Consider the following 27,266-nt stretch of genomic DNA (forward strand, 5'->3'; position numbering starts at 1 on the left):
ACATAGAAGACAAAGTTATCAGAAGTAGTCAGCATGGATTCACCAAGGGAAGATAATGCTTGACCAACCTGATGGCCTTCTATGATGCTGTGACTGGCTGGGTCAATGAAGGGAGAGCAGTGGGTGTTGCGTCTCTCGACTTCAGTAAGGCATTTGACAGTATCTCCCATAGCATCCTCACAGGCAAGCTAAGGAAATGTGGGTTGGATGAGTGGACGGTAAGATGGATAGAGAACTGGCTCAACAACAGAACTCAGAGGGTCGTGATCAACGGGGCAGAGCCTGTTTGGAGGCCAGTAACTAGTGCTGTTCCCCACGGGTCTGTGCTGGGCCCAGCCCTGTTCAATATATTCATCAATGACCTGGATGATGGGATAGAGCGTAACCTCAGCAAGTTGGCTGGTGATACCAAGCTGGGAGGAGTGGCTGATACACCAGCAGGCTGTGCTGCCATCCAGTGAGACCTGGGCAGGCTGGAGAGCTGGGCCCAGGGGAACCTCATGAAATTCAACCAAAGCAAGTGCAAGGTCCTGCACCTGGGGAGGAACAACCCCATGCACTGGTACAGGCTGGGGGGGACCTGCTGGAAAGTGACTCTATTGAGAAGGACCTTGGAGTGCTGGTGGACAGCAAGCTGACCATGAGCCAGCAATGGCCAAGAAGGCCAACAGTATCCTGGGGTGCATTAAAAGGGGTGTGGGCAGCAGATCAAGAGAGGTTATCCTCCCCCTCTACTCTGTCCTAATGAGACCACATTTGGAGTACTGTGTGCAGTTTTGGGCCCCCCCAGTTTAAGAAGGACAGGGAACTGCTGCAGCAAGCCCAGCAGAGAGCTACCAAGATGATCAGGGGACTGGAGCATCAACCGTATGAGCAAAGGCTGAGAGACATGGGTTTGTTCAGCTTGGAGAGGAGAAGACTGAGGGGGGATCTTGTCAATACTTAAATATCTAAAGGGCAGGTGTCAGGAGGATGGAACTGGACTCTTCAGTGGTGCCCAATGACAGGACACGGGGCAACGGGCACAAGTTGGAACACAGGAAGTTCCAGCTAAACATGAGAAAAAAACCTGCTTCCCTGTGCGGGTGCCAGAGCAGGGGCACAGGCTGCCCAGGGAGGCTGTGGAGTCCCGTCCCTGGAGATGTTCAAAACCTGCCTGGATGTGTTCCTGTGCCCCCTGCTCTGGGTGTGCCTGCTCAAGCAGGGGGTTTGGACAAGATGATCTCCAGAGGTCCCTTCCCACCCTTGCCATTCTGTGATTCTGTGTCAGCCTGATCTTTTTATGAGTGTCCTTTAGTTCACTCTAGTCATGTTTCAGTGTATAGACGGTTGCCAACTGATAGATTTGCATACATATTAGATCACAAGTTTGCTGCCTCCTTGCGCATGGCTCCACATTACCGCATGGTAGTCTGCACTTCTTAGATGTAAGATGAGTTTGTGTTCAGTCCAGAAGTGTGGTATTGAAAGGCTCTGAGGCTGCCACCTTTTAAAGGGTGGGCGCCATTAAGCTAAATCAGGACACTAAATTCATGACACTAAATTCATGACACTAATATTCATTGGGAGAACAATGCCACATGAAGGCGGGAATCCCTTTAGGCGTACCACTTGAGCTGGTATTCCACTTAGCAGATGAAGTGAACTAGTGTGTACTACTACTCGCTGTGCCCTGGAGGTCTGTCGCAAGAGGTGGTGCAGAGCAGTGTGAATTCCCCTGACCCCTCTGCTGTCCTGCTGCGACGCTGACTTTTCTGTGTGGCTGCTAGTGCTTGTAGCCTCCCCAAGGCTTACATCCTTTGTTAATAGTTACGTCCTTTGTAACTGTGACGGGTGCTAATGCTCACTGCAGTTTGTATGTCTGTCTTGGCTCTGAATAGCTCAAGGTTTGATTCAGTTCATGAATCTTTGTTTTTTGTAGCATGGAATGAAATCCACAGTGTCTTGTACAGTAGAAACACCTCTACTGAATTAAAAAGCAATTTGGTTTTTAGTGCTCATAACCTTTCCTATCTGGTCACATCCTAACAAGAGCTTTCCCATTTAGAACCACCCCATGTGGGACTTCTAAAACATTGTCATGTAGAACATGAACAGGTGAGACCGAAATTGAGGAGCAGACTGCATGCTGCTTAATACCTCTGCTGGCTTCTCTTGTGGAGGACTGCCATGGGAGGAAGGCAAGGGGTCCAAATATCGGTTGTTCCTTATTTCATCTTGAGTGCCCAGCACCCCTGCTCAGGAGCAGGTTCAGGAAGGGCTCAGTGCTCACATGCTTTTGAAAATACGAACCCCAAAACCTCAGTGTTCTGAGAAAACCATTTCAAAACCACGCACTCAAAGCACCTTGTATAGGGCTAGCTATATAATGCAGGCATCCACAAGAGAGGAAGGGTTTCTTCAGCAGATGGAGCCTCTGGTAATTGAATTAAAATACCCCCTAAAGATGTATCTGGTTCAGAGGCAGCATCCTTTGGAATTATCTTGTTGGGAAGTAGGTGTGGAGAGTCTCAAATTGATTCAGTGCTATGCAGTGTGCATATTTTAATACTTTGTGGTGAGATCTGCCTCTAATGTGAAATTATTCTGAGAAAACTCTCTTCGCGATAAATCCCTATGCTTTGCAGAGGATCACTGCAATTGCCTGTCCATGCCAGTCCAGGTTTTTTTCCTCTGAGAATTGCATATCCTCTCATCTAGTAATGGGGACAATGTGTCTGCATCTAGTTATCAGCAATGCTAAAAAGATGGTGGTCTGTCCAGCTGCCTGGTGCATCATGTTTCTCTGCTGGCTGGCTCCATTCTTCAGGCTCTTCAGCCTCTAGCAACGATGCACCCCAGCAGCGTAAAGCCCTGGTGCATTGTTTGCCTTTTAAGAATAGCTTCTGGAGGGTGGAGTAAACAAGGAGACTGAAGGAGGAGCTGTCTCCCTTTGCCAGTAACAGAGGGATGTTAGCAACCCTGCACAGGGAATGCTTTCACAACTCTTAACTGGGGTGGCTAGAGATCTGGTTATGCTTGAGTCCTCCCTGCAAATGACCTTTTGAAAGGCAGCATCTGCACAGTGGCCTTTGACCACGGCCATTTAAGCAAATGCATGTCCTGGATTTTTGCTGCCTGTTATCCACAAGATAAATTGCATTTTCTAAAGATGATTTTCATTGATAAAAGGACTGAAAAGGGAGGGAAGATGGCCGATTTTGCACTGAAGATGCACCCCGAAAGCTTATATTTGGATTTTGTTATTCATGCATGCATTTAAGAAAAAAATGAAATTAATTATTTCCAAATTGCGCAGGGAAGCCTAGGTATCCTGACTGCCAGGAGGCTCAGTCATTGCAGATGCAAGAGAAGTAGACTGGCAATATGGAGGCTTGAAACAGTATCTCCATTCTGATATTGTTTTTTATTCCATTTCTATTTCTGTTTCTGTATGTGAATTTGATATCCAAGACGAATGATGGCATTAGGTGGAAGATGCCCTCATAAAATTCCATTTAATATGTCTATGAATCTTAGAGATAAATTTTGAGAGCGGTTTTAAGTCTTCAGTTATTAGCAAGTTCATTTCCCTCACCCAATTCTTCAAGATATGCTGAAGCACTGACTAGTTAATGACATTTATTTTCCACCATGAGAAAGGGAACTTGGTACAGAGCTCAGTGTTAAAGAAGCTTAACCTGCTACTTATCAGTGTGTGTATTATGTCACTGGGCTTCTGGAGGTCCTTACTGGTTCTCAGATTGGGTAGCAATCTTTCTAAGAGTATGGCCACTCTAAAAACAACTACCAAATGCTTTGCTTATATCTATTCAGATCACACCTGCTGCCTTTTCTTCCCTTACTTTTTTCTAATTCTATCTACAAAAGCATTTAAATTTCATGCAAGCAATTATTTGACTTACTGCCTACTGCATGTGGCTCACTCTTTCTTTGTTTTCATATATCTTCTTTTTTCTCTTTGTTATGTTACTGTCTTTAAGAATAAAAGTTATGCTTAGAAAAGAGTAATTGTCAATTTAAGTATGGATTTTTTTTTTTTTTAAGAATGCTGTTAAGTTGGCTTTTTTGGCCTTTTGTCACTTCCTCAGTTTTTTGTAAGGTGTTCAAAATCAGGAGTGAATGGCTCAAAAAAAGTTAACTCAATCTCCCCCACCTCCGCTTTAATGAGTGCAATTAGCTGCTACGTCTGCCTTCTTTTCTTACTCCCTAATTGCACAAGTACCCTTGGATATTTTTTTAACTGGAGACTTCAGAGAGAAAATTCGGTATCTTGTCCACTTCGAGTCATCATTGATTTTTGTCCTTAGCCTTGCTGATGAATAGACTTTTTCATTCTAGTACCATTTTCCTTGTGTATTTTTAGAATGCCTTTTACCTCTTTGGTAGCACCAGTCCGTCCTGCTTTCTTATAACCTTTTGTTTTCTCCGCAGGTCTATACTAGACCTTCCTTGCTCAGTTGTTTACTACCTTGGCTTTCCAATAAGATAATTAATTTTCTGGTCTTTGATCCAGTTTATTTGTGGAGTTTTATTCATTATCCCTTATGCCCGTGCTTTCTAGCAAGACTGTAGAGGATCTAGCTAGCAAATAAAACAGCCAACTTTTTCTCCATTATCTTTCCCTTTTTTAAATCCCCAAGCTATCTGGTTCTGTAAATGGTCTCAACTTAATGTCTACAAACTGTGAATAATTGGAGTAATAATTGTGGATTTGGGGTTTGTGTTGATTTTCTCTCTCTCTTTCTCCTTTTTTTTTAATTTTTGAGAACGTTTCCCCTGTGTGCTAAACACAACACTTCTTAGTCGGCTAATTTCAAAGCTGCTGAAGATCAAAAATATAAAACTTGGCTTGCCCTGTGGATCTCACTGAGAACAGACCAAGCCAAGAGCTTGGTTCTGGAGCTTAGCAGCTTTGTACGTGCACATCATAATGCCCTATTTAAAAAAGTATTTGCTATGCTTGCTAATTTTAAACATTTATTTTGAACTTGATTTCTCCCATTCTAAATCAATTTTCCTGGTTTAGTTTGTTGTCATAAGATCTACAAAAGACCCCTACTTCCAAGTTGCCTTTAAACCAGTGTGAATGTTAGTTTCTGCTAAAACGCTAGTGGAAGTTCAAAGGTGACTAAGGAGTGACTTTGGCTCTCGAGACTTGTAGCAGTTTAAGATGTTTAAGGCCTTAGAAGGCTTAAGCAATTTGCACTCCCCCAGAGAATCCTAATGTCCTAAATTGTCTAAGGCACTGGAAGAGCTGATAGATCATAAACAGCTTAAGATATTCTTGAGGGTTCAAAGCTTATTTGGAGTAGAGTCTGCCTGTAATCACTTAACGAGCAATTAACGAGCCTTTAGGTTTTTAGAGGACTTCTAGCAAGTTACCCATCTTTAGAGCTTGGTTTAAGGTGACACCAAGCTAAATTGTCCTTATTTAAGTAATTTAAAGCTCTGTGTTCTGGACCCTGTTACTCACCTTCCAGAGGATCCCTACATACTGCTTGGTGTGGTTGGAGCCAGGTAAGTGAAGGATACCATGGAATACTGGCAGGATTTTGAGTGAGAAGAAAATCAGTGAAAATTCAGGAAATACCTATTTGGTCTATTTCTGCCTTCTTTATTCCAGGCTATGGCCTGGGTGGCATGTTCTTATTCACATAAACGTGTGTGTTTGTTGTTTGTTTTTTTTTAATAGTGCTAAAACTACTGTGTAGCACACTGTATGATACACAAAAATCTTACCACTGTTGTAGGAGCAAATCTTAACTCTGGGTCTTCCTTGCATGAATGTTTTGTCCATCTGCTTACAGTAATGCATTAATTCAAATATTTAGCATTTAATGAGGGCCTCAGTATGCCCCCTCCAAACTGGGGTAGATCTCTTCTAGATGTCAAAGTAGCTGATGTCTAGTTACAAAATCAGTAGTGCAGGAGTCATGTTTGGGACTAAGAAGGTTCCCCATTTTCTCTCAGGCACAACTTAGAGCTTCCTAGGTCATGCTGAGCGTGGTGTAAAAAAGCTCTGGGAAAAGCTGCTTTGAAATACTGTTGTGACATTTTGGTAGGAGAATTGATACTGGCATGAAGGCTGTCTTTGAAGGACTTCTCTTGTCCTTATTCTTAACACAGGTTTTGCTATGTGGCTTTGTGTCCCTTAAGTGCAGCACTCTCAACTTCAGTATTTGCACTTGGGTCGCAAGATAATTGAACATCCAGAGTTTCATACAAAAATCTTTCGTTCTGCTCTGTCATTGTCTTGGTGCTTAATTGCCATTTTTCACTCCTGAGGAATGTGTTGAAAGACTGATTCTTAATTTAAGACTTTCTCCCTTGGAATGTAAAACAAAATCCTATTATGCTACCTGTGCCTGTGTCCTCCATTTCAACTCATGAGACTGCTCATCTGCTTCACACAGACTGGAGGTAGGTTATGAATGCTGACTCCTGGAAGTCACTTGAGTTTTAGCTGTAGTGATCCTGCAAACTTGTGCATATTCACACTGTTGAGACAGAGTTTATAAGGCTGACCTCATTTAAATAGTGGGAGTTTGAATAGACCCTCTTCAAAAATCCCAGTATTTAACCTAGCTGGCAGGACTGCACAATCAAATAAACACGGCCAGTCATCTTGCATAGTGTTCTGAGTTCACTTGGCATCCTCCCTGAAGTAGGCACCTGGCTACCAGCTGCACAAAGCTGCTTGCTGTCCGGTTTCTGCAGTTCTTTTGGCAATTCAGGTAAGCGTCAGGATGTGTATCTTCATGGTTGCTGGTTTCTAGGCGGGTGAAGCTTGCAGGATTCTGGAAAATTAGGGGGCTGTATCAGTGTAAGGAGTAAAAACGCACCATCTGCTAGTCGCAGAGAACGGGTGATCTTTCCATTGTTCCTCTGAATGTGATGAATAGGATAATTTAATATGTAAAGTGCAGATCTTGTGTTCTGTATGACTTATCTTGTTAGGAATTCCTATACTCGGTCTCATGCTCTTCCCCTGGCTAGACCTACATGAGCTGTACTCCAAGGATGTGCTCTAAAGTAGGCCGGTGCCAGTGAAGCTGCTACCTCTTCCTTGGTCAAAGGGAATTACTACCCAGCAGAGCTACTCCAGGAATCCCATTTGCTGGTTCCATACAGTTTGCACTGCAGCCAATTTTCACTTGGATTTGTCTCTGCGCGTGGCTCATCGCCTGCACAGAAAGCTAAATATTTGTGAAGTTGGGTGTTAGAAATTATTGTTTTCCTATTCAGGCAGCTGCTGGGAGTGCCAAACTTTGCCTTGTACTAACAATACCATTGCCTAGCTAATCATGGGAGCCAGGCTTGCTGTGCTGATCATCACACACTGGCAGAAGAGATAATGAGCTGCTGACAAGGATGCATCTGGAATCCGGCCGAGTGTTGCATTGCATGAGATACCATGTGCTGCTGCTTCCTTCTCAAACCAGGACAATGGAGTCCTGATCCTTAGCATAGTGTCCCCATGTTCTCTGTAGCTCGCTATATTTCCTTGATACAGTTGGAATGGTTTAAGAATGACAAGTTCACACAAAGGGAAGAAAGCACCTCTTGGGGAGCTCAAATCCTTTGTAAAGTAACCTGGTTTTGTATGCTTGCACTTAGTGATCTTGAATGGACAGTATATTTGAGAAATGAGCTTTAAAGAGTAATTTCTTTTGTGGAGAAAGCAAACCTTGACAGCATGAAAACCAGATATTAACCTAGCTACATGCTGCATGGCATGACTTTGTAGCTATTTTTCTCCATGTTGGGCTTGCCACAATTTTCATGCTGGTAATGGGGTTGTGCTGATATTTTTTAGATGGGAATGCAGGCAGCAATGTCTTAATCAAAATTTAATTCAGTGCTGTAGCAGACAAATGTGCTACTTTTGGGCGTTTCCACGTGGCAGGATTTGAAGGAGGAGAGCAGTGCATTTACCCATTGCTGCCACTTTCTTCAGTATTGGGGATGGTTTAAGTGAAAAGACAGTAAGTGCTATCTATGCTTTCCTGGACATGCATACTCTACTTGCAAATTATGGGGGCTTTTTTTGTCTTGCCATCTCGCTCCTGAGCTATATTGTTATGGCAAAGGTGGGGAAATTTTGTCCTAATCCCTCCTCCTCTTCAACTGCCAGTTTTGGATATGCCAGTTGAGGGGTTACCCAGATGTCTCGGTTTGTGTTGACCTATGCTTTGTCATTTTACTTTTCAAATACTGGTTAAGCCTATGCAGTAAATTGTATTTCAGCTTTCTTGTCACATATGAATAATTTTGTCGTTAATTCCTAGAGCTTGGTCCTAGTTTCTTCAGGGGGATGTACCTGAACTATGTAGGTAATACCTCCATGCAGCAGGAGAGGCTGTGCTGCCTAAGTTGTTGGCTCTTGTTACTTAATGGGTTCCACTCTGAATCCTTACTTGACTTCCAGCAAAGCATGAAAGTCTGTGCCCTTCATCCTCTCCAAGCTCGTTAATAATGTGAGCTGGACACAGGCGTGAAGGAAAAGTCCATCTCGGACAGATCCCTGCTGGGAAAGCCAGGCTGTGAGCAGCTCTACATTTAGCAAAGCTAATGGAAATTTTCAGGGAGGGCTTAGAGAGCTTAGTGACATCCATAAAAAGGAAGAAAATAAGAACTTGACTAAGTGGACTTCGCTGCCCATGACTGACGCAGTGTGGAGAATTGCAATTTTTCACCCTGAAGCCCTGGGCAACAAATGTTCTCCTTACTGCATCCACATCCAAGTGGCAACATGCTCCATGCTACGCAGAGCTTCTACTTTATGCCTTGGAAAACGTAAAGTGCTTCCAGCATTTCCATATCTAGAGTTTGATGGAGCAAAAGTTAAATGCTTACGCTGCCTGAAAAATATTCATTTCTCCAGCGTAAGCTCTGCTTCTGTGAAATGAATAGTCAGGCCTTGATTTGCAAATCTCCCGGGAGATGTACTGTGAAAGGCTTGCTAATTTACAAAATTCAAGCGGTATTTTGCAATGGGAGTTAAAAACCCTTTAGGCTTTCTGAAAAGGGAGATCGCACTGTTTTAAATAGGTGCGGTTAAACCAGTGCGAATCTTTAAGCTTAGTTGTAAATCTGATTTAAACCAAGGTGACTGTGGTTGTGACACACATCTTGTTGTGTACTTAAGTTGGTTTAAGGTGCCATATGTGATCAAGTTTCTAATGAAGGCATAGTCTTAAAACTGGCACTTAACCCATATAATAGCAGCATTTCTTTGATGAAATCTTTGCCTGTTGAGAAGGGAATTGATGATCTTTTATACAAAGATAGTGCCCAACCAGTTCCCTCTGTTAAGTTCAGATTATTTGCTTTCCTCGCTGTACTTTGATGCAGCCTGAAACATCTCTTCTGTAGCCTCAATCAATCATCCAAAGGCTGGAAGACCCAATGGGGAGCAAGCTGGATATTGGCCTGGAGGCTGGAGAGGCAGATGTGATTTCCAGGTCAGAGAGATGCAGATGCGTGCAAAAGAGAACAAAGATTGTGCTGGGGGCTTTATCGCTGGAAATCTTTTGCAAGCGGTGGAGTTGGGAGAGGGTAAGTTGGTTAGCTGGTCTAGGGAAGAATCTGCTGAAAGGTAGGGGTGAGGATGCTTGCTGCTGGAGTAGGGAGTGTCAGCTGTTAATCCTGAGCCACTTCTTTGCCCCTGCAGAGAGACTGGAATACCAGTCACACAGGGGCTGTGGGACCATGCCTGTACTTTGGAAAGTATGAAGAAGTGTGGAAGAAGTGGGAGAAGAGCGTGGGACAATTTAGCTTTATTGTCTAATAGCTGCAGATACCAAGCAAACTAGGCTTTTTATAAGGTCGAGCACATCTCACCTCGTTGGGTCCTCCACCACTTGCATCACAAAGTTGTCCTCAATGCTCTGCAGGAACCTTCTGATTCGTGCACTGTCGGGTCCCAGGCTTTGGGAACGAAATTGCTGGTTGATCCAAACACCGACCCACCATCGGTGAAGGAAGAGTTAGTACATGAATTATTACATGAATTATTACAGGAGCTTGACCCCAACAAATCATTGGGCTCTGATGCCATCTACCCAAGGGTGTGGAGAGAGCTGGCTGACATCATCGCAAGGCCACTATCCATAATCTTTGAGAAGTCATGGAGAACGGGGGATGTCCCAGAGGGCTGGAGGAAGGCAAAAGTTACCCCTATCTACAAGAAGGGCTTGAGGGAGGATCCGGGTAACTATAGGCCCATCAGCCTTACTTCAATCCCTGGGGAAGTTATGGAACGAATCCTCCTGGGGGCCATCACAAGTCAAATGAAGCCCGTGATTGGGAAAAGCCAACGTGGCTTCACTAAGGGCAGATCGTGCTTGACAAACCTGGTGGCCTTCTAGGACAAAGTGACTTGCCTGGTTGACATGGGGCGGGTGGTGGACATTGTCCGCCTGGACTTCTCCAAGGCCTTTGATACGGTCCCCCACAGCCTCCTCCTGGAGAAGTTAATGCGTTACGGCCTAGACAAGGGGTCTGTGCAGTGGGTGGGGAACTGGCTGACAGGCCGCACCCAAAGGGTGGTGGTAAATAGCTCTTTCTCAAACTGGCAACCTGTCACTAGTGGCGTCCCCCAGGGATCGATATTGGGCCCAATGTTATTCAACATCTTTGTAAGTGATCTGGATAGCGGCATCAAGTGTAGCCTGATGAAGTTTGCAGATGACACCAAGTTGAGTGGGGAAGTAGACACTCCAGAAGGGAGAGCTGCTCTGCAGGGAGATCTGGACAGGCTGGAGGAGTGGGCCAGCAAGACCCTTATGAAGGTCAACAAGGGGAAGTGTAAGGTCATGCACCTGGGAAAACATAATCCAGGAGTGCAGCACAGACTGGGATCCACCTGGCTGGAGAGCAGCTCTGTGGAAAGGGACCTGGGGGTCCTGGTGGACAGAAAGCTCAACATGAGCAAACAGTGGCTGCTGCGGCCAAGAAGGCCAACAGGGTGCTGGGTTGCATCAAAAAGGGCTTCACCAGCAGAGAGAAAGAAGTCATCATCCCGCTCTACTCGGCGCTGGTCAGGCCACATCTGGAGTGCTGTGTGCAGTTCTGGTCCCCGCTATACAAAAAGGATGTGGCCAGGCTGGAAGGGGTCCAGAGAAGGGCCACCAAGATGACCAGAGGACTGGGAAGCTGCCATACGAGGACAGGCTGGGAGAGCTGGGTTTGTTCAGCCTTGAGAAAAGGAGGCTCAGAGGGGATCTCATCACCGTGTACCAGTACTTAAGGGGTAGCTACAAAGAAGATGGAGACTCCCTTTATACACGGAGTCCCATGGAGAGGACAAGGGGGAATGGACACAAGCTGCTCTTGGGGAGATTCTGATTGGACACCAGAGGGAAATTTTTCACAGTGAGGACAGTCACCATTGGAACAATCTCCCCAGGGAAGGGGTTGACTCGCCCACGTTGGACACTTTCAAGAGTCGTCTGGACAGGGCGCTGGGCCATCTTGTCTAGGCTGTGCTCTTCCCAGAAAGGTTGGACTAGGTGATCCCTGAGGTCCCTTCCAACCTGTGAGTCTGTGATTCTGATGTTGCTTTTCCAACAAATAGAATCATAGAATCGTTAAGGTTGGAAAAGACCTCTAGGATCATCAAGTCCAACTGTCAGTCCAACACTACCATGTCTCCTAATCCCGGCCCTGAAGTGCCACATCTACACGTCTTTTAAACACCTCCAAGGTTGGCGACTCTACCACCTCTCCAGGCAGCCTGTTCCAATGCCTGACCACTCTTTCAGGAAAGACTTTTTTTTCCTAATATCCAATCTAAACCTCCTCTGACGCAGCTTGAAGCCATTTCCTCTCACTCTCTCACCTCACATAAAGAGCAACTACCCCACCTCTCCTTGCTGGTCTGTCTTTCCTGAAAAGCCTGTAGCTTTCCGTGACCACATTCCAGTCATGCGAGCTATCCCACCATGTCTATGTGGAATCACCTCCCTCAACCTGCTGGGCATGCTGCTTTTGATGCAGCCCAGGATACGGTTGGCTTTGTGGGCTGTGCATACATTGCCGGTTCACGTCCAACTTTTCACCCACCAGTACCTGCAAGTCCTTCTCCACAGGGCTGCTCTGTGGCAGCCGTGTAGTGATATAAAGCACCATTTTGAAACCCCCAAGCCAGCTCACAGGGAGCTGGTGTGTCAGCATGGCGTAGCAAAACACTGTAGAGAAGGTCTCTTCCATGGTAATACGGCCCATACTGCTGGAGGTGGGACACGGCAGTGGGTGGGAGATCTCCACTCTGCCTTAGACTGCATGGTGTGTGCTTGTCCTCTGACGTTTCTGTATGGCACAGGGTAAGCTCAATTTCCTCTGATCCTCTGCCGGTCTAAGAGCTGTTGGGCCTTAGAAATAGTACAGCATTATGGTTATGGTGGTTTAGTTTCTGTGATTGCCCTTAGTCTTCACTAACAACGTGATGGTTAGCTGTACATTGTTAACCTTGCCTGTTCCTGTGAAGTGATTAGCCAGCCCTGGCTTCACGTATCGTTTTGGGAAATGCACAGTGAAAGGTTGCCAGAGCATTGGCTGTTATGTTAACATGGTAGCATTAGCTGTAAAAAGTTTTTGACTTTCCGGACACACGCATAGTTGATCCAGTACAAACTCTTTTGTGGAAACTTATTAAAATATCCTCTATGTCTGCCATTGCTCCACAGTGACTGTCAGTGAGAGGGCTGTAGAGAGATTTATTGGTAGGTAGAACGAGAACCGTTTGCGAAGGAACTAGACATCGCATAAGAGCAGTGTTTTACTTAGCATTACCTAGTGCAGGAAACGCTGGCAGGCACCACAGAGATAATTCATCATCCCGTTCCAATTCATTGTTTAGTCACTTGGAGTTAAGGTAACCTGATTTTATACACACAGTTGTCTACATTTCCTGAAAATCTCTCTGCTCCTGTTGCTGTGCCTCAGTACTAATATTTAATTGACATGAATGGAATATTCCAGAGCAATCTGGGTAATACAGTGCTCCATGTTTGCAAGGCTGTTTATGGTGATGAGCCCTTTTAGCGAAAATGTGAACTGAGCTAGATCTGTAGTTTCTGTAGGGCAGGAGCCGACCTTCGTGTTGTGGGGACATAATGTGTGCCAGCTGGAATAGTGTCCTGTCATGCTAATATTTTTTCCTTCTTTGGTGTTTCAAGGGCCTTAAACTCTGGAGTTGAGTACCACTGGGACCAGCTGAATGAGAACGTCTTCGCTGTGCATTCCAGCATTAGGAACACTGAGCGGCCTGGGTGAGTCTCCTGGGTATGGGTTAGAGAGACCTGACCCTTTCTGCTGCTTTTGTTACATCTGGCAGCACCACTTCTTTGTTGCCTTAGCTCTGGCAGCTTTACATATGCAATTTTTCTCCCCTTTGACACTGCCTAGTTGGGTCACCTGACCTGCTTCCAGCAAGTGACATTCAGTGCCCAAAAGTGCTGCCAGTGATAGTGAAGGACATGTGTCATCCATGGCCTCGGTAACATCTGTGAGCAAGCTGCAGGAGGAACATCCGGGGCTTGATGCATCAAAAACCCCATGCACAGTAAATGGCCTTTGGAGGATAACTGAAGTACCGTGGGCATTTCACAGAGTTCCATTGGGTGGTCCTGGTGACTGATTTTCATCCCTTTAGTTTCTGGCCATGGGACAGTTGTTTCTTAGCAATAAACTCTAAAAATAAACCTAAATCCCTTGACAGCCCTATTGGCTGTTTCATCCAGTCTGTCTGGCAATGCACACATTAGTTACTCTGGACACAACAGTGATGCTGCAGTCCCTCGTTTCTTGCCCCAGTGATGTGTACTTCTCCATAAGCCAACTGTTCTCAGCAAGAGGGTGACCGTCTTGTTTCTGACTCGTGAGCTCCAGGCTGGTGTACCAGGGCAATATCTATGCTGTCCTACAGCTTTGGTCTGATTGAGGGTGAAAGATAAGCAGTAGAGATTCTTTACTCTGCCATGTGAGTATGTGAGTGGATATTGCCACTACTCACGTTTTTTGACAGCACATATCAGTCTTGCATGATGGGTTTAGGAGCAGCTTGAAGGCAGAAATACTGCTCAAGAATGAGCTAGCACAAAGAGAGAGCAAGAAAAACATGGCAAGTTTCAAAAACTTTATAAAAAAAGGTTGTAAATGAGGCAATATTTCCTAGAATCTCTACCATTCCCAGCTTTTACAGCCAGAGGTCAGTTTTGGAAAGAGCATCCAAGCATTGTCGAGATTCAGCTCTTGTAGTGTTGTACACTTCAACTGTTTCTGAGAAGCTAATGGGCCTTGAGGTAGTTCCTGTTGTTTTGCTTTTAAGGACAGAATTTCTCTTGTCTGACTGGAACGGGCAGATATGTCTGCTGGAGTGCAACCATGAGTCATGTTCACAAACTAGAAGGTCCAGAGGAGGGAAGGGATGTAGGCTGCATCCTTGGGAGTTAAAACTGCCCTGCCAACGTGCAGAGGGAGGTTATGTATGTATTTATGGTCTTGTGCTGCATGTCATGTTGCCTACTCAACACAGTGACCTGGAGACAGAGTTGTTGTGCAGGCTTAGTGATGCTGCAGGGATATCTATCTATGCCTGTCAGACACGCTACTTCTGTGAAAGGGTGAGTGGACTTAAAACTCAAGAGACCAGCCAGCTGAGGCTGGAGAGAGGTGTCTGTGTGTGTGTAAATAAGTGTGGGTCACAGTTTCTTCCAGCCCCATCTGCTAGCCGCTATGTACATGCCTGGTTGGAGAGGAGGCAAGAAGAGGCTCACATGGATGCTTCAATCTTGCCAGGGCACGGTGCCTCCAATGCTCCTGGTCTTATTTGTTTTTCCTCTCTTTTCAGAACCAGCAGAGCCACGTGGAGGACAGACAGGGATATGGGCCTGATGAATGCCATAGGCCTGCAACCCCGAAACCCCCCCACCTCTGTGACTTCGCAGGGTACCCAGACCTTGGCGCCTCAGCTGCAGAATGCCGAAACTCAGACAGAGAGGGAAGTACAGGAGCAGGAATCCGCCTCTGCAGGGACTGGGGAAGGTAGGAGTTCAAGCAATGATTTATCTGTCAGAGTTTACCTGGTGAATGAGGAATTTCCACATAGATTCCACATCCTATCAGTGCATTTGGACATTCTTGGTATCTCTTCAGCAAAGATTTCTCCAGCCTAATTTGACTGTAGCCAGGCCAAGATGATCAGGAGAGTGAATCTCTGTCCCCATGAATAAAGAAGTTGTCTTATTCACATGCTTTTAGAGGGCAAAATGAACTCTTCTCCAGATCATTGTGTCTTTGTAGAATCAGCTGTACTGGCATCACTCCTCAAAAATCTCCTGAACTCTAACCATCAGTATGGCTGCAAACTGTTAAGAATTATTCTTTCTCCCTCTGTGTTAAAGTTTAGCTTGGTCCTTCGACCTCTGCATCTAAAACCTGTGCAGGCTTCACAAGCTCAGCATCCAGATACAAAATAAAATACTGTAAATCACTTCTCAGAAAGCAGGTATGAGTATTCTGTTTAGTCTGGTTGATGAAGGTGTGATGAGTGTCCAGCTCAGCTGTTCAAAAATGTCTTTTGTTTTTCTACTCCAGGAAAACTTACTAACACATAAAGAGCTGGAGGCAGCTGGTGTGCAATTCCTATATGATGATAAAGTCACTGATCTTTTGAAAGCATGATGATTTTGTCCAGGCTTCATGTCTCTATACTGTAGCATTGTGGTTGAATCCAACTCTGAAGGCTTGGCTAGGAAGGAGTTGGGCGGTGTATCTGTAGGAAAGGGAAAATCAAGGAGACAGTTTTGAAGTTGTTGGTTCATGATGAACCCATTTGTTTCTGGGAAACAGCCCGTGACATGCCCGTTTGTGCCTGTATGCCTGCTTGTGCTTTGTCACTCTGAAAGATGCTTTTTGGCATGTGACTTTTCCACAGCTTCTGCTGTGCAGCCTCCATAATGTGTGATAAGGCTTTGCGTTTCTCTGATCTCGGCTCTTCTGTTCCAAGGTAAGTGGCAAATTCTTGACCTGTGGGGTTTCCCATCTGCTTATCTCAGCGGAGTTGAGATTAACCTCTCTGGAAGGTTAGTATAGTTGAGGGTATGTGAATAAGGCTGGAACGTAGTATGCCTGGATAAATGCTGAACTTGTAGGAACTGGTTCTTCCACTGAAAGTGGAATGCAGACTGAGAAGAGGGTACAGTGTGAGACCTTCTTGCATCAAGGCCGTGATGGCTGATGCTGCAGGCTTGGGGGTCTTTCTCTGCTCTGTTAAACGAGTGGAGTTCTCCAGTGCTGCTGCTCTCTGCTGCTGTCCTGTAATTGTCTGAAGGTTTCATTGTCTCATTCTTTCTAATTAACCTTTCAATTTTCAGATCTAGATAACGGTTTTTAACTAGACCATTAATGAGATGGGGAAGAGTCAGCCTTTACCAGTGCCTTGGGTAGGGTATCTATACAAAGAAGCAACACATGTAGCATTTGGAAGAAAAGGAGTGTAGATAACACCTAAGACAGAGAATTCTCTTTGTCTTCCTTTCTTGCTTGGAAGAAGATTGGCAGGTTCCACATCTGCTGTGATTTCTAGCTCAGATGCTAACTTATCATATGTCCCCTTGCAAGTGGCCTCACCTGCAAAATGAGCTGTCACACTCCTGTCTCCTGTATAAGGATCTTTACAGACGTGTGCACTGTAGAAGAGCCAAGCAGTCTTACCCTGTAGTTGACCAGTTCTTACGCCAGTTGCGTCCTCAGTGGAAATTCCTGTGCAAAGGCTCAAAAGCAGCTCAAAACAGGGAACTGGCAAGTCATTAACTATCAGGAGCCTGTAGGACCCAAAAAACCAACAGTAATCCATGACAGAGGAGTAGTACAAGGACCTATCATGAAGCAGAAAGACAAATTTTCAGCTGCTGTTACCAACACCTCAACCAGCCAGCCAGGGACTTGTGGCATTGGTGGTCTGGTTCATTCAACGGACTTCATGCTTCACATTACGCTTGAGCCCCACTGCGCTGCTTGTAACCTTAATGTCACTGTTCTTCCAGCATCTTACACTCTTGTGATGCCCGTCCAGGGTGTTGAGGCAGGCTAGAATACACACTGTGCTGCTTTTCTGCTGGCTAATTTGCCCACCGTATCTGCCATACCTAAAATGCCGCTGTATCTACCATAACTCTTTCCCTGTTGGAAGGGAAACAGTGTTTCCTAATAGCAGGATCCTAGATGTCAGGGACACAAAGGGGGGGAAAAAAAAAAAAGGTAAAAATATGCTACCACTAACTTGGTGTGTGACCTAGGGCAAATTATTAATCATCTGCCAAATAGGAATAAATCTTCCCATAGTACAGTACACCAGAGGCTGCGAAGATTAATTAGTGTTTTGTATGGGGCTTTAAAGATCTAAATCACTAGGGAAAGTCTTAGCAGTATTATCAGCAGCAGAATGGATAAATCAGATGTGATTCTGAGTAATGTAAAGTGTTCTAGTTACCACCTTGTTACGGGGGGGATGACAACAAAACAACCAAACCAAAACAAAAAAAACTCTTGAACGTTTCAAAAGAAAAAAAAAAGAGAAAGAAAAAGAAAGGCTAGTGCTATCCCAAAGAGTGTCTTTCTGTCCTATGTCCTGTCAGCCCCACTGTTGTGGGGAATTCTGCTCAGGGCATTTCTTGCAGATATGTGCTTACTGTACAGGGAAAAAAAAAAAAAAAGAAAGAAAGAAAAAAGTATGCAGAATTGCATCAGAAATCTAATTAAGCTCTGTGCGGGTATAAATAGTTTCCTTTTCTCATGCAAAGCTCTGCGGGAACTTTGCTGTTCTGATTATCTTTCTGCCTCCTTTGGAGGAATGAGTATATGATGACTTTATTAGAAGTGAATCTCTCTAATGTCTGTATCTTTTTCTTTTGCAGCAGTTGATAGCTGCCTTGTGAACTCTGCTCCCAAGCCACACATAAATCAAAGGAAGTTAGAGAAAACTAGGAGACATACCAAGAAATGCCTAATACAGTGTTTCAGCTGTCTCCTACTTTCTTTTAAGCTGACAGACATAGTGGAAATAGTGATGGAGTTGTAACTTTGAGGCACTCTTAATTAGAAACAATCTGTTGGGAGTTATACAGTGCTCTCCCTTGCAAATAGACAGGTATGATGGGGGAGGGATCTGAATTCAGCTGGCAAATTAAATCTCACTTAAAAACCAACAAAAATTCCGAATGAGATTTGATGGCCAAAGCTTTAACCTTTAGAAATTAAAATTTCCAGTCCAGACTGGGTCAGGCTGTGTCTGCCACTTTTTCAGGCTGCTGGATCTGTGGAGCAGGGTGCAAGTGGCAGTAATTGTCACGGACTGCAACTGTGCAAAAGGTGCTGCAGGCTGAGGGAGAGGGACCTTTGCAGAGGCGCCGGTCACGTTTTTGTGCATCCATGCTCTCCACTGGCTATTGACGCTGTATCAATACATCTTTTAGGTAATCCAGTTGTTTAAAAATAAAAAAATAACCCATGCTCCCCCCCAGAAAAAAAAACTTGATGGAAATAACTGAAAGGCAATTGTCATTTCCTATTATCTGCATTGTTTTGGGGGCTTTAAATTCAGATAGCTAGCTCAGTGCTCCTTGTGCAAGTAGGCATGTGTCAGGAACTACTGAAACTGTAGCCATCAGAAGGCTTGCTGTCAGTGGATTGCTCCTTTGCCTGTCTTTGGGGGAGCAACATATTGACCACTGTCATGCCATATACAGTGTTTAACCTATTTGGTTGAAGCGTTTCTCACCAGCCATCATGTCCAACTGCTTTCAGAGGTTGCAGCAGATACTTTTGAGAGGGAAAAGTGTTGTAAAATTAAAGGCTTGGGTCTGTGGGATTCAGTCTGTTCAAACTGCTAGTAGCAAAAAGACAGCACATGCAAGTGAAACTTCCCTGGTATAAGCAAAGCATCCTGAGGATGCCTGAGGAGCACTTGTAAGCAGGGTCAGCATGCTTGCATGCGATTTACTTGATCTGAGACATTAGGCACACGTGTCAGGGGGCTGCATGGGCAGGAATACCCTGTCCCCAGCTGAGCCTCATGAAAAAAAAGCAGGATGTTGTTTTATGTTAGCTGAACATTTTCTTGCAATGCTGTTGTCAGATGTGATGTGACTTTTGTGTGTTAGTGTGGAAATGGGAACCAGGACACCAGGGATCAGCTTCCAGATCTGCCTCTCGTTCTCCAAGTAGAAACACAGGTAGATCCTTTAGCCTTTCTTATGCCCCTCCATGTGTAAAGTGTGCATTGTATGAGCTGTAGAACTGCAAATTTTGGTTTCTCTTTAAAGCCCTCTGAAAAGCACTACCTAAAAAAATAGAATCAGGTTCTAGAAGCATGTACTATGCAAGGCTTTACGGTGTGAACTACTCCAAGTACCTGGCTCTCTTGGGATTAAATTATGGGGGCTACCTTTAAACTCTCATTACAAAAGTAAGTTTCACTCCTACAAATCACCAGGGTGAGATATTGCTAAGAAATTCGTTACAAGTCAAAGCAGTTGTGTATTTTCTGGGCTCTGTGGAGTTGTTTGGATTAGCTACCTGGGGAAGGAAGTATGAACATGCTTCGGAGCTTCGTTGGGGAGAAAAGTAGTATTTCTTCTGGCACGAAGGGAGATACGATTATTCATAGCTGGTTATGCTGTGCTGTGACCCTCCCTTTCCTGTTCTTATGCAAGGAACGAATTCATTTAAAAATGCTGATATTTTTATCTTTGGGCATCTGAATTAGTGGGTCAGTTCACACCTCAGAGCCATTATTCTGTGTTCTCTGAAGACTTAAATATCTCTGCAGTGCTTGCACTTAGTTCTAATTTTGAAGCTTTATTTGCAAGCATGGCTACTAACTACTCCTGGTTTTAGAAACAGGAAAGCTGAAAACTGGAAAGAATTCAAGAGTGATGCCAGTATATTGCACAGCCACGGAGGAGCCTCTCATCCTTGCTTCTGTGGGCTTTGCTCTTTACCAGGTGTGTGCCATCCATGCCCAGAGATAAACAAGTTGTACTCCCCGCAAGTACTTCAGAGATCATTTCATTTAAGCATGGAAATGCTCCTGCCTTATGCCTGGCTCCATGGAAAGTTTGCCAGATGTTTTGCCTTTGCGGTCTTCTGTGTCAAACTCGTGTCTTGCTGAAGTAGCATGGCAGAGGACTTCTAAATACAGATGCATTAGCTAGGGAGTATTTTGTTAAATGTTGGAGCCTGTCAGCTAGATTGACAGAAATATCCTGGTCTTCAGGATAATTACTTTCAAGAGTAATGTTTTGTGTTTGTGTTTGTGATAGATGGGGTTTGGGACTTCTGCAGAGGTCATTTAGGTTAGAGTAGAAAACGTTTGTAGGAACGGAGCACTGTGGACACAACACTAATGCTTGCTTGTGTTATGGAAGGGGAACCATGGGTGATGCTTTTCTGTCCTGTCAGGCACAGAACTTGTGTCCCTGTCCAGAAAAAGGTGGAGACTGTGTCTCAAGATTGCTTCCTGCTCTGTGGTGGATTCTTACACAGGGACAGCCTAGGTGGAGGGTGAACTGGCAGCTGTTATGTTCACACTGGTACTTCACACACTAGTTGGAGCTGGGTAGCTCAGTTTTCTAGATTTTTGTCTGTAGTGCTCTGTGAGATTTTTCTTTTTTTTTGACCCTAGAAAGCAGGCTTGGAAGAATGAGAGCTTAAGATAAGGGATTTTACAGAGCCTGGGAGATCAGAACGTAGTTTGGAGTGTAAAATGAGAGAAAAGGAATTGCCATCTCCCTGTGGAGAATCAGATGTGCATTCACTTGGCCTACTCATGCACATGCTCAGGTTCATGCTCTGGATGTGCCTAAACGCTTTGGAGGCTGAAAATCTGAGGTGTGCGGTTTATGGTATTGCTGTTGCTTTGGATAAGTGCCTGCGTGCACATTCCGAACCTCCACCAAATGGAAGTTTGCTTATTTCACTTGTACTGAGTACTAATGTAGTCTGCATTGGCAGCCTGGTGAAAGAACATGTGTGGGAGTCACCAGGCAGTAGAAATGGGCTGTATGTGAATCTGTGCTGCAGCTCAGCTCAAGGCAAATTGTGCAGGAAGCTTTGCTCTGAACCAGCCAGCCAAAGTCATTGTCAAAACCTGACAGGAGAAAGGGGAGGACAACCCCCAAAGCGGAGGTGCTTGTTGGCTGCTTGGATGGTGAGGCTTACTTCTGGCCCTTGACAGGATGTCTTTCTGGAACTTCCAACACTGCTGTATCTCTGTGCTTGTAATCTGAAGGCTCATGACTTGCTGATTTCAGCTATGGCATCAGCCCTTGCCTGTTTTCTGAGCCAGCAGCTGCCTCAACTGGAAGTTCAGCCATGGCACATGGTAATTAAGGGGCAGAGAAATCAGGGGGTGCTGTGGTGTGCTCTGCCTGCATGGACTCCTCTGGTGAAACACGTTTGTAATGCCGAGGAGCACTGGCTTGGAATCCTTGCTGATTCCCTGTTCCAAGGCCCCCGTACTGGGCTAGTTTATAGTAAGCAATTTGTTGAGAGCACAGTACCTGCTCTTTCAGGACTCCTGTAGGTAGGGCTGGGAGGCATGTCTTGAAGTCAGGTTGTACGTCTTGGCTTTCTCAAGCTTCCTCTCTGGCCTGGCCAGGTGGTTGGTAATGAAGTGCTTATGACTATGCCCTCAGAAGGATGCAATGATTGAACCCAAAACCATGCTTCTCAAACCTTCCGCTTACTTCCGCCCATGATTAATGCTTCAATATCCCCTAGCATGTGTGTTTTTCACACTGAAGTTTCCAGTCTAATAGTTGCCTCTGACTGTTCTCAGTCTTCGTGCTGGTCAGCCAGATTCCTAGTTCATGCTTCAACCGCATCCCGAACAGGCTTTCTCTGCTAGAGTTGTGGGTCAAGCTCTGCCCAGGGGGTATTCTTGCTTACTCCTCTAGGCTCTGCTCCAGGTTCTCATGTGGTTACAGGTGTCTCTCTAGTGTCACTGATGCTCTAACCAAGGAGCTATGCAATTGCTGTAGGTATAGTGGAAATAGCAGGCTTACTACATTCCTAGCAGAAAGGGACTTACTCTGCTTGTGAGAATTAAATTTGCCCTTAATATCCGTAGTATCTCTACAGGAGGGCAGTATGTCAGCAGACTTGCTTGAAGATTAAATTAGCCATACCCTGTGGTCAAGGAAGCTGGTGGTCTTTGATGCAATTACCACTGAGCCCATGAGGAAGGGGAATAAGCTATCACTGACTGACTGCACAACATATTAACAGCTTTAACTATCTTGCTTTTTTTTAAAAAAATAACCTCTACAGTGACATGGTATAGATTGTGTTGAATACCCCAGCTCTCATGTTGGATACATGATCTCCATCCCACAGCCCCGGGCAGTTTTGTCTTCCTAGACAGTGTGGCATTTTTATTTTTATTGTGTTTTAACTCCTGCCTACATCGAGCCTTGTTGACATTTGTGTTCATTTTCTTGGTGCCAGGAGAGCTCATGGCTCTCTCCTCTCCTCTAATCAGCACTGCAATGGCATCATGGAGCTGGGAGTGAGATTTATCTCTTTAATAATTGTCAGGATCCCACTGTGGAATGATTCTAGCAGTTTATGATTACAGATTGTTTTCCCCAAATGGTCTGGATAGGGTTTGTAGCAACAGGAGGATGCTGGGAAACCAAACTGGGCTGGACTTCTGTGCCATGGGGATTTAAACTCCCACATGGACTATTTTTCTGTGAGATTTTGTTCTTCAAAAGTAATCTTCAGCAGCCGAGGCATCTGACGATGGCTCCCTCAGAGCCCAGTACAGCCTGACTATGAAGGGAAGGCTCGGAGATGGAGTAGACAAATACTCTAGACCTTAAGAAATGTTTTTTCCATTCCTCAAAATATATCAGTCAAGGGGAGAAGGAGCCTACACAGTTGATCATTTGTTGATCATAGGTGATGTGGAAGCACAGACTGTGTTCTATGGCTACTATCTGCTCTTGGCCAGATGCCCTTGATCACTAAGTCCCATCCGCCAACCCAACACCACCATGCCTCCAAGTGCCATGTCTACACATTTTTTAACACCTCCAGGGGTGGTGACTCCCCCACCTCCCTGGGCAGCCTGTTCCAATGCCTGACCACTCTCTCAGGAAAGACATTTTCCTAATATCCAATCTAAACCTCCCTGGCGCAGCTTGAGGCAATTTCCTCTCATCCTATCACTAGTGACTTGGGAGAAGAGACCAACACCCACCTCACTACAACCTCCTTTCAGGTAGTTGCAGAGAGCGATAAGGTCTCCCCTCAGCCTCCTCTTCTCCAGGCTAAACAACCCCAGCTCCCTCAGCCGCTCCTCATCAGACTTGTTCTCCAGACCCTTCACCAACTTCGTTGCCCTTCTCTGGACACGCTCCAGCACCTCAGTGTCCTTCTTGTCCTGAGGGGCCCAAAACTGAACACAGAATTCAAGGTGCGGCCTCACCAGCGCCGAGTACAGGGGCACAATCACTGCCCTGCTCCTGCTGGCCACACTAGTCCTGATACAAGCCAGGATGCTGTTGGCCTTCTTGGCCTCCTGGGCACGGCTGGCTCGTGTTCAGCCATCTGTCAACCAACACCCCCAGGTCCTTTTCCTCCAGGCAGCTCTCCAGCCACTCCTGCCCAAGCCTGTAGCGTTGCCTGGGGTTGTTGTGACCCAAGTGCAGGACCTGGCACTTGGCCTTGTTAAACTTCATCCAGCTGACCTCAGCCCATCGATCCAGCCTGCCCAGATCCCTCTGCAGAGCCTTCCTACCCCTGAGCAGATCGACACTCCTGCCCAATGCATGCAAGTCTGTGAGGGATACCCGTGGGAGTGACCAAGATTTTCTTGACAAAACTCAGTGACTTTGTTTGACACTTCATTGGAAGTTACAGAAATAAAATGTTGGGCTCCCTCTGGAACAAAACCCATCTTCTGTCCCAGCACATGCGCACTGCGTACTTTCTGTCTGTTTTGTAGTTTGCCTTGTGCACCAAAGTGGCTTCTGCTTTCTCTTGCAGGTGAAGGTCCAGAATATGGGGCCAGTGGGGAGGATGCCCTGAGTAGGATCCAAAGGCTGATGGCAGAAGGTGGCATGACTGCCGTGGTCCAGCGGGAGCAGAGCACCACCATGGCGTCCATGGGCGGCTTTGGCAACAACATCATTGTGAGCCACCGGATCCACCGCAGCTCTCAGACTGGTGCAGAGTCCACCGGAGTTGAGGGCACATCAGCACAGCAGTCCACCTCACAGCAGCTGGCAGTTGAGCTGGAGGGACGGATCCTTTCAGAGTCTATGCAGCTGTCAGAGCATGGCCTGAGCGGGCGGACAGCCTCTAGCGGGAGTGAAGGACAAAGCGCTGGTGATCTGGACCTGCCAGAGCAGGCCCAACCCTCCATGGACACTGAGGGACCAATTGAATACAGTGACCTAACTAATAATAACCATCTTCCTGACAGTACCAACTTCTATAGTAATGACAGCACCAGTGGGGAGTCGCGGAACAGGTAGAGATTGAGTTGTGTGTTGGTGCTACCCTTGTACTGCTCAGCAGAGACCTGTACCTCACAGCTGGCCAGGAGCTGGAAGAGTAGGGACGTGTGGCTCTGACGGGATGCTGGTGGTTCAGAGGGCTTCTCTATCCTGGGTGAGTGGGAAGGGATAAGGACTGCAAGGGGAGCCATGGGGATGAAAGCATACTTACCGTTCAACATTCCCACTGCTGAAGAGTTAACAGGAATATGAACCATATTGGCTGCACATCATGCAGATTTTGAAGCCCCATGGGATACCCTGAGGTCAGCCCTAACCCTGCAACTCGGTCAGTGTCATCCTTTGTAAAGCTTCTTTCCTTTCCTTTTTCCCACCATTTCGTGGCCAGGGGCTGATCAATAGAGTTAAGAAAGGGAAGTGGGCCTGCAGCATCCTTCTGGAGACAGGAGGTCCTGCTGGGTGTGATGCTCCAGCTCCATTGCCCAAGTGGAGGAGTCTTCCAGGCCACAGTCCTGTTCTGTGGCACAGTACTGCTCCCCCCTCAGAATGTGGTCTTCTGAGACCTGTCCTGTCTGCGCTGTGGTCTTTTCGGGAAGAACTGGGCTTTGCCAAAAGCTGCATGGCTCAGGATCTGCCCACAGGTGGAGATATTTGCTTTTTAGAGAGTTAGTTTAGCACTTGGCAGGAACCTAAGCAGAGCTGCTGTATAGATGGGTAGAGGGACAGGGACTACTGCTTTCTAGTCAGGATGCAGTTCACACAAGGATGTTCTAAGCTGTGCCAATATTAACATGAATGAGCCATCCCAGTGGTTTCATGGTGCCAGGACTGAGCTGCACCTCTTTGGCAGGGGGCAGGTAATGTCTTTCAGCTCCAGGCCAGGGTGTGAGGTATGGGTCTGTGATGTAAGGTGTTGCATGTGAAATCTTGACCTTGTACATGTAGTTTCTAGTGGAGAAATCAAGGCTCTGATATTTTGTTTTTAGTCTAAAATGTGATTTTCCTTTTTGTTTGTAACTCTCTATCCCTAGCAGGCTTGTCGAGGAAGGACGGGGAGAGTGTGAGTGCTAATGAGGGAAACACCAAAGATCAATGTCATTAAAATATGACAAACCCTTGCTTCACCTACTGTCTTCATTTGTGTGATGGTTGTCTGTGTTCAGCTTTGGGATAGGTACATCCAGCTCAGAAACTCAAGGTATCTTACAAATGTCAGATGGTGGCCACCCCCTTCCCAGGAGGAAAGCAGGCTCAGCCTTTGAATTGGAAGCCCAAAACTGGGAAACAGGGAAGAGCATTTGGGAGTCTTGATTGCAAATCGCCTTTTGGCGATTTTGCCTGGAGATGAGCAGGCACTTTTGCGTTTCCCATCATGCAAGCACTGCAGTAGGGAGAAAGAGGAGCATTTCTCCTACCCTGCTTAAAAAGGTATGCAGAGATGCAGCACTGTCTGTCTTAGGCAAGCAGAGAGTGGTCTGTCTTGCTGACCTCTCGAAGCAGAAAAGGAATGCAGTATATGGCTGTTCTGGATAAAGGAATGCATGCCCCACTGTTACCATTCTGCAGTAAGGGGTGCTTCCCCTGCTGTCTGAGCACCTGCCGGCAGCCGATGCACTCCTGCCTGGCTCCTCTAGACTCTGCGCTGCAAAGACATTACAATAAATAAGGCTGTCATTAGGCAGCACTCAAGCTCCTAGTCAGAAGAGTCTGTTAGAGAACATTAAGCAAATCTTCTCTTAAATCACAGCCTGGAAATGAACCTTAAATCAAATCAGCTGCTGCCAGCCCTCATTGCGGAGTGTTAATGAGGCTCTAAAACCTGCCCTGAGCCAACCAACATCCCTGACCTGACAGGAGAGCAGTCTGAAAAATGGGATTCCCTTGTGTGGTGAGGCAGGTTTCATGCATCCCTGTATTGCTTCAGTGGGGTGGCCTGAGGATGTGCTGACACTGGAGAGCCAGAGGCGCTGTGTCTCAGCTGAAGGCTTGGGCAGACAGGGTGGTGCAGGTCTGGGCAGAGCTGTTTACTGCTCTGCTTGAAAACAAAGAAAAAACAGAGCCTGGAAAAAATCTGCTTTAGCTCAGCCTGGCATCTCCCCTTCCCTCACCCTGCATGATTCCTGGAAGAGTCTTGAGGCCAACTTTTGGTAGATGTGTTGCAGAGCATTTACAGATGTCCACTTCCATAGCCAGAGCCAAACTACCTCCGGAAAAATTTCCATTGTGGTTGGAGAAAGGTCTTCTGGGATGTCTTGCTCTAGTGTTGGCAGATTCTCAAAGACCTGGCATGTACCATTGCTGGGCACTCTGGCCTGGCTGCTGTGTAGAAGCCTGAAGCCTGCTCTGCTGAAGAGTTCTCCTTAGTCCAGACCTGCCCCTGTTGGAGACGATGGCAGAGCGGGCAGTGAGCTCCAGTGGGAGCAGGAGCAAACCACAGCTGCTGTTTTTGACATCGACTCGGGACATCTCTGAAGCTCCAAAGCAGCTTTTCATTCAAGGCTTGTAGGGGAAACCCTTCCAGATGAGGTAAGGGTGGAGGCCTGATCAGAGCAGGCAGCTTTGATGTTTCTCCTAATGTGCTTTGTAGCTCTGGGCTAAAGGCTGGTAGCAGCTGCTGTCTGACTCCAGTGTTCAGACTTTAAGCAGGAACAATGGGCATGGTGGGCGTGGGTGGGCTTAATCTTCAGATGCTGCCTCGGACATGCTTTGAAGAAGACCTGCTGTGGCCACACA

General features: G+C 46.0%; 1 protein-coding gene across 5 annotated transcripts in view; it reads left to right on the plus strand.

Moving 5' to 3' along the window:
- AMBRA1 (autophagy and beclin 1 regulator 1) overlaps window positions 1-25,651 on the plus strand; it is a 152,728-nt gene extending 127,077 nt beyond the window's left edge. For all 5 annotated transcript variants that reach the window (XM_075105475.1, XM_075105471.1, XM_075105473.1 and 2 more), the window contains 3 exons: window positions 13,185-13,277; window positions 14,858-15,051; window positions 24,061-25,651. In XM_075105475.1, coding sequence (XP_074961576.1) covers window positions 13,185-13,277; window positions 14,858-15,051; window positions 24,061-24,551 — 778 coding nt within the window. In that variant the 3' untranslated portion in view covers window positions 24,552-25,651. The remainder of the gene's footprint in view (window positions 1-13,184; window positions 13,278-14,857; window positions 15,052-24,060) is intronic.
- The last annotated feature ends 1,615 nt before the right edge of the window (window positions 25,652-27,266 follow it).

The sequence above is a fragment of the Phalacrocorax aristotelis genome, chromosome 10 (genome assembly GCF_949628215.1).
Source record: "Phalacrocorax aristotelis chromosome 10, bGulAri2.1, whole genome shotgun sequence".
Lineage (NCBI taxonomy): Eukaryota > Metazoa > Chordata > Aves > Suliformes > Phalacrocoracidae > Phalacrocorax > Phalacrocorax aristotelis.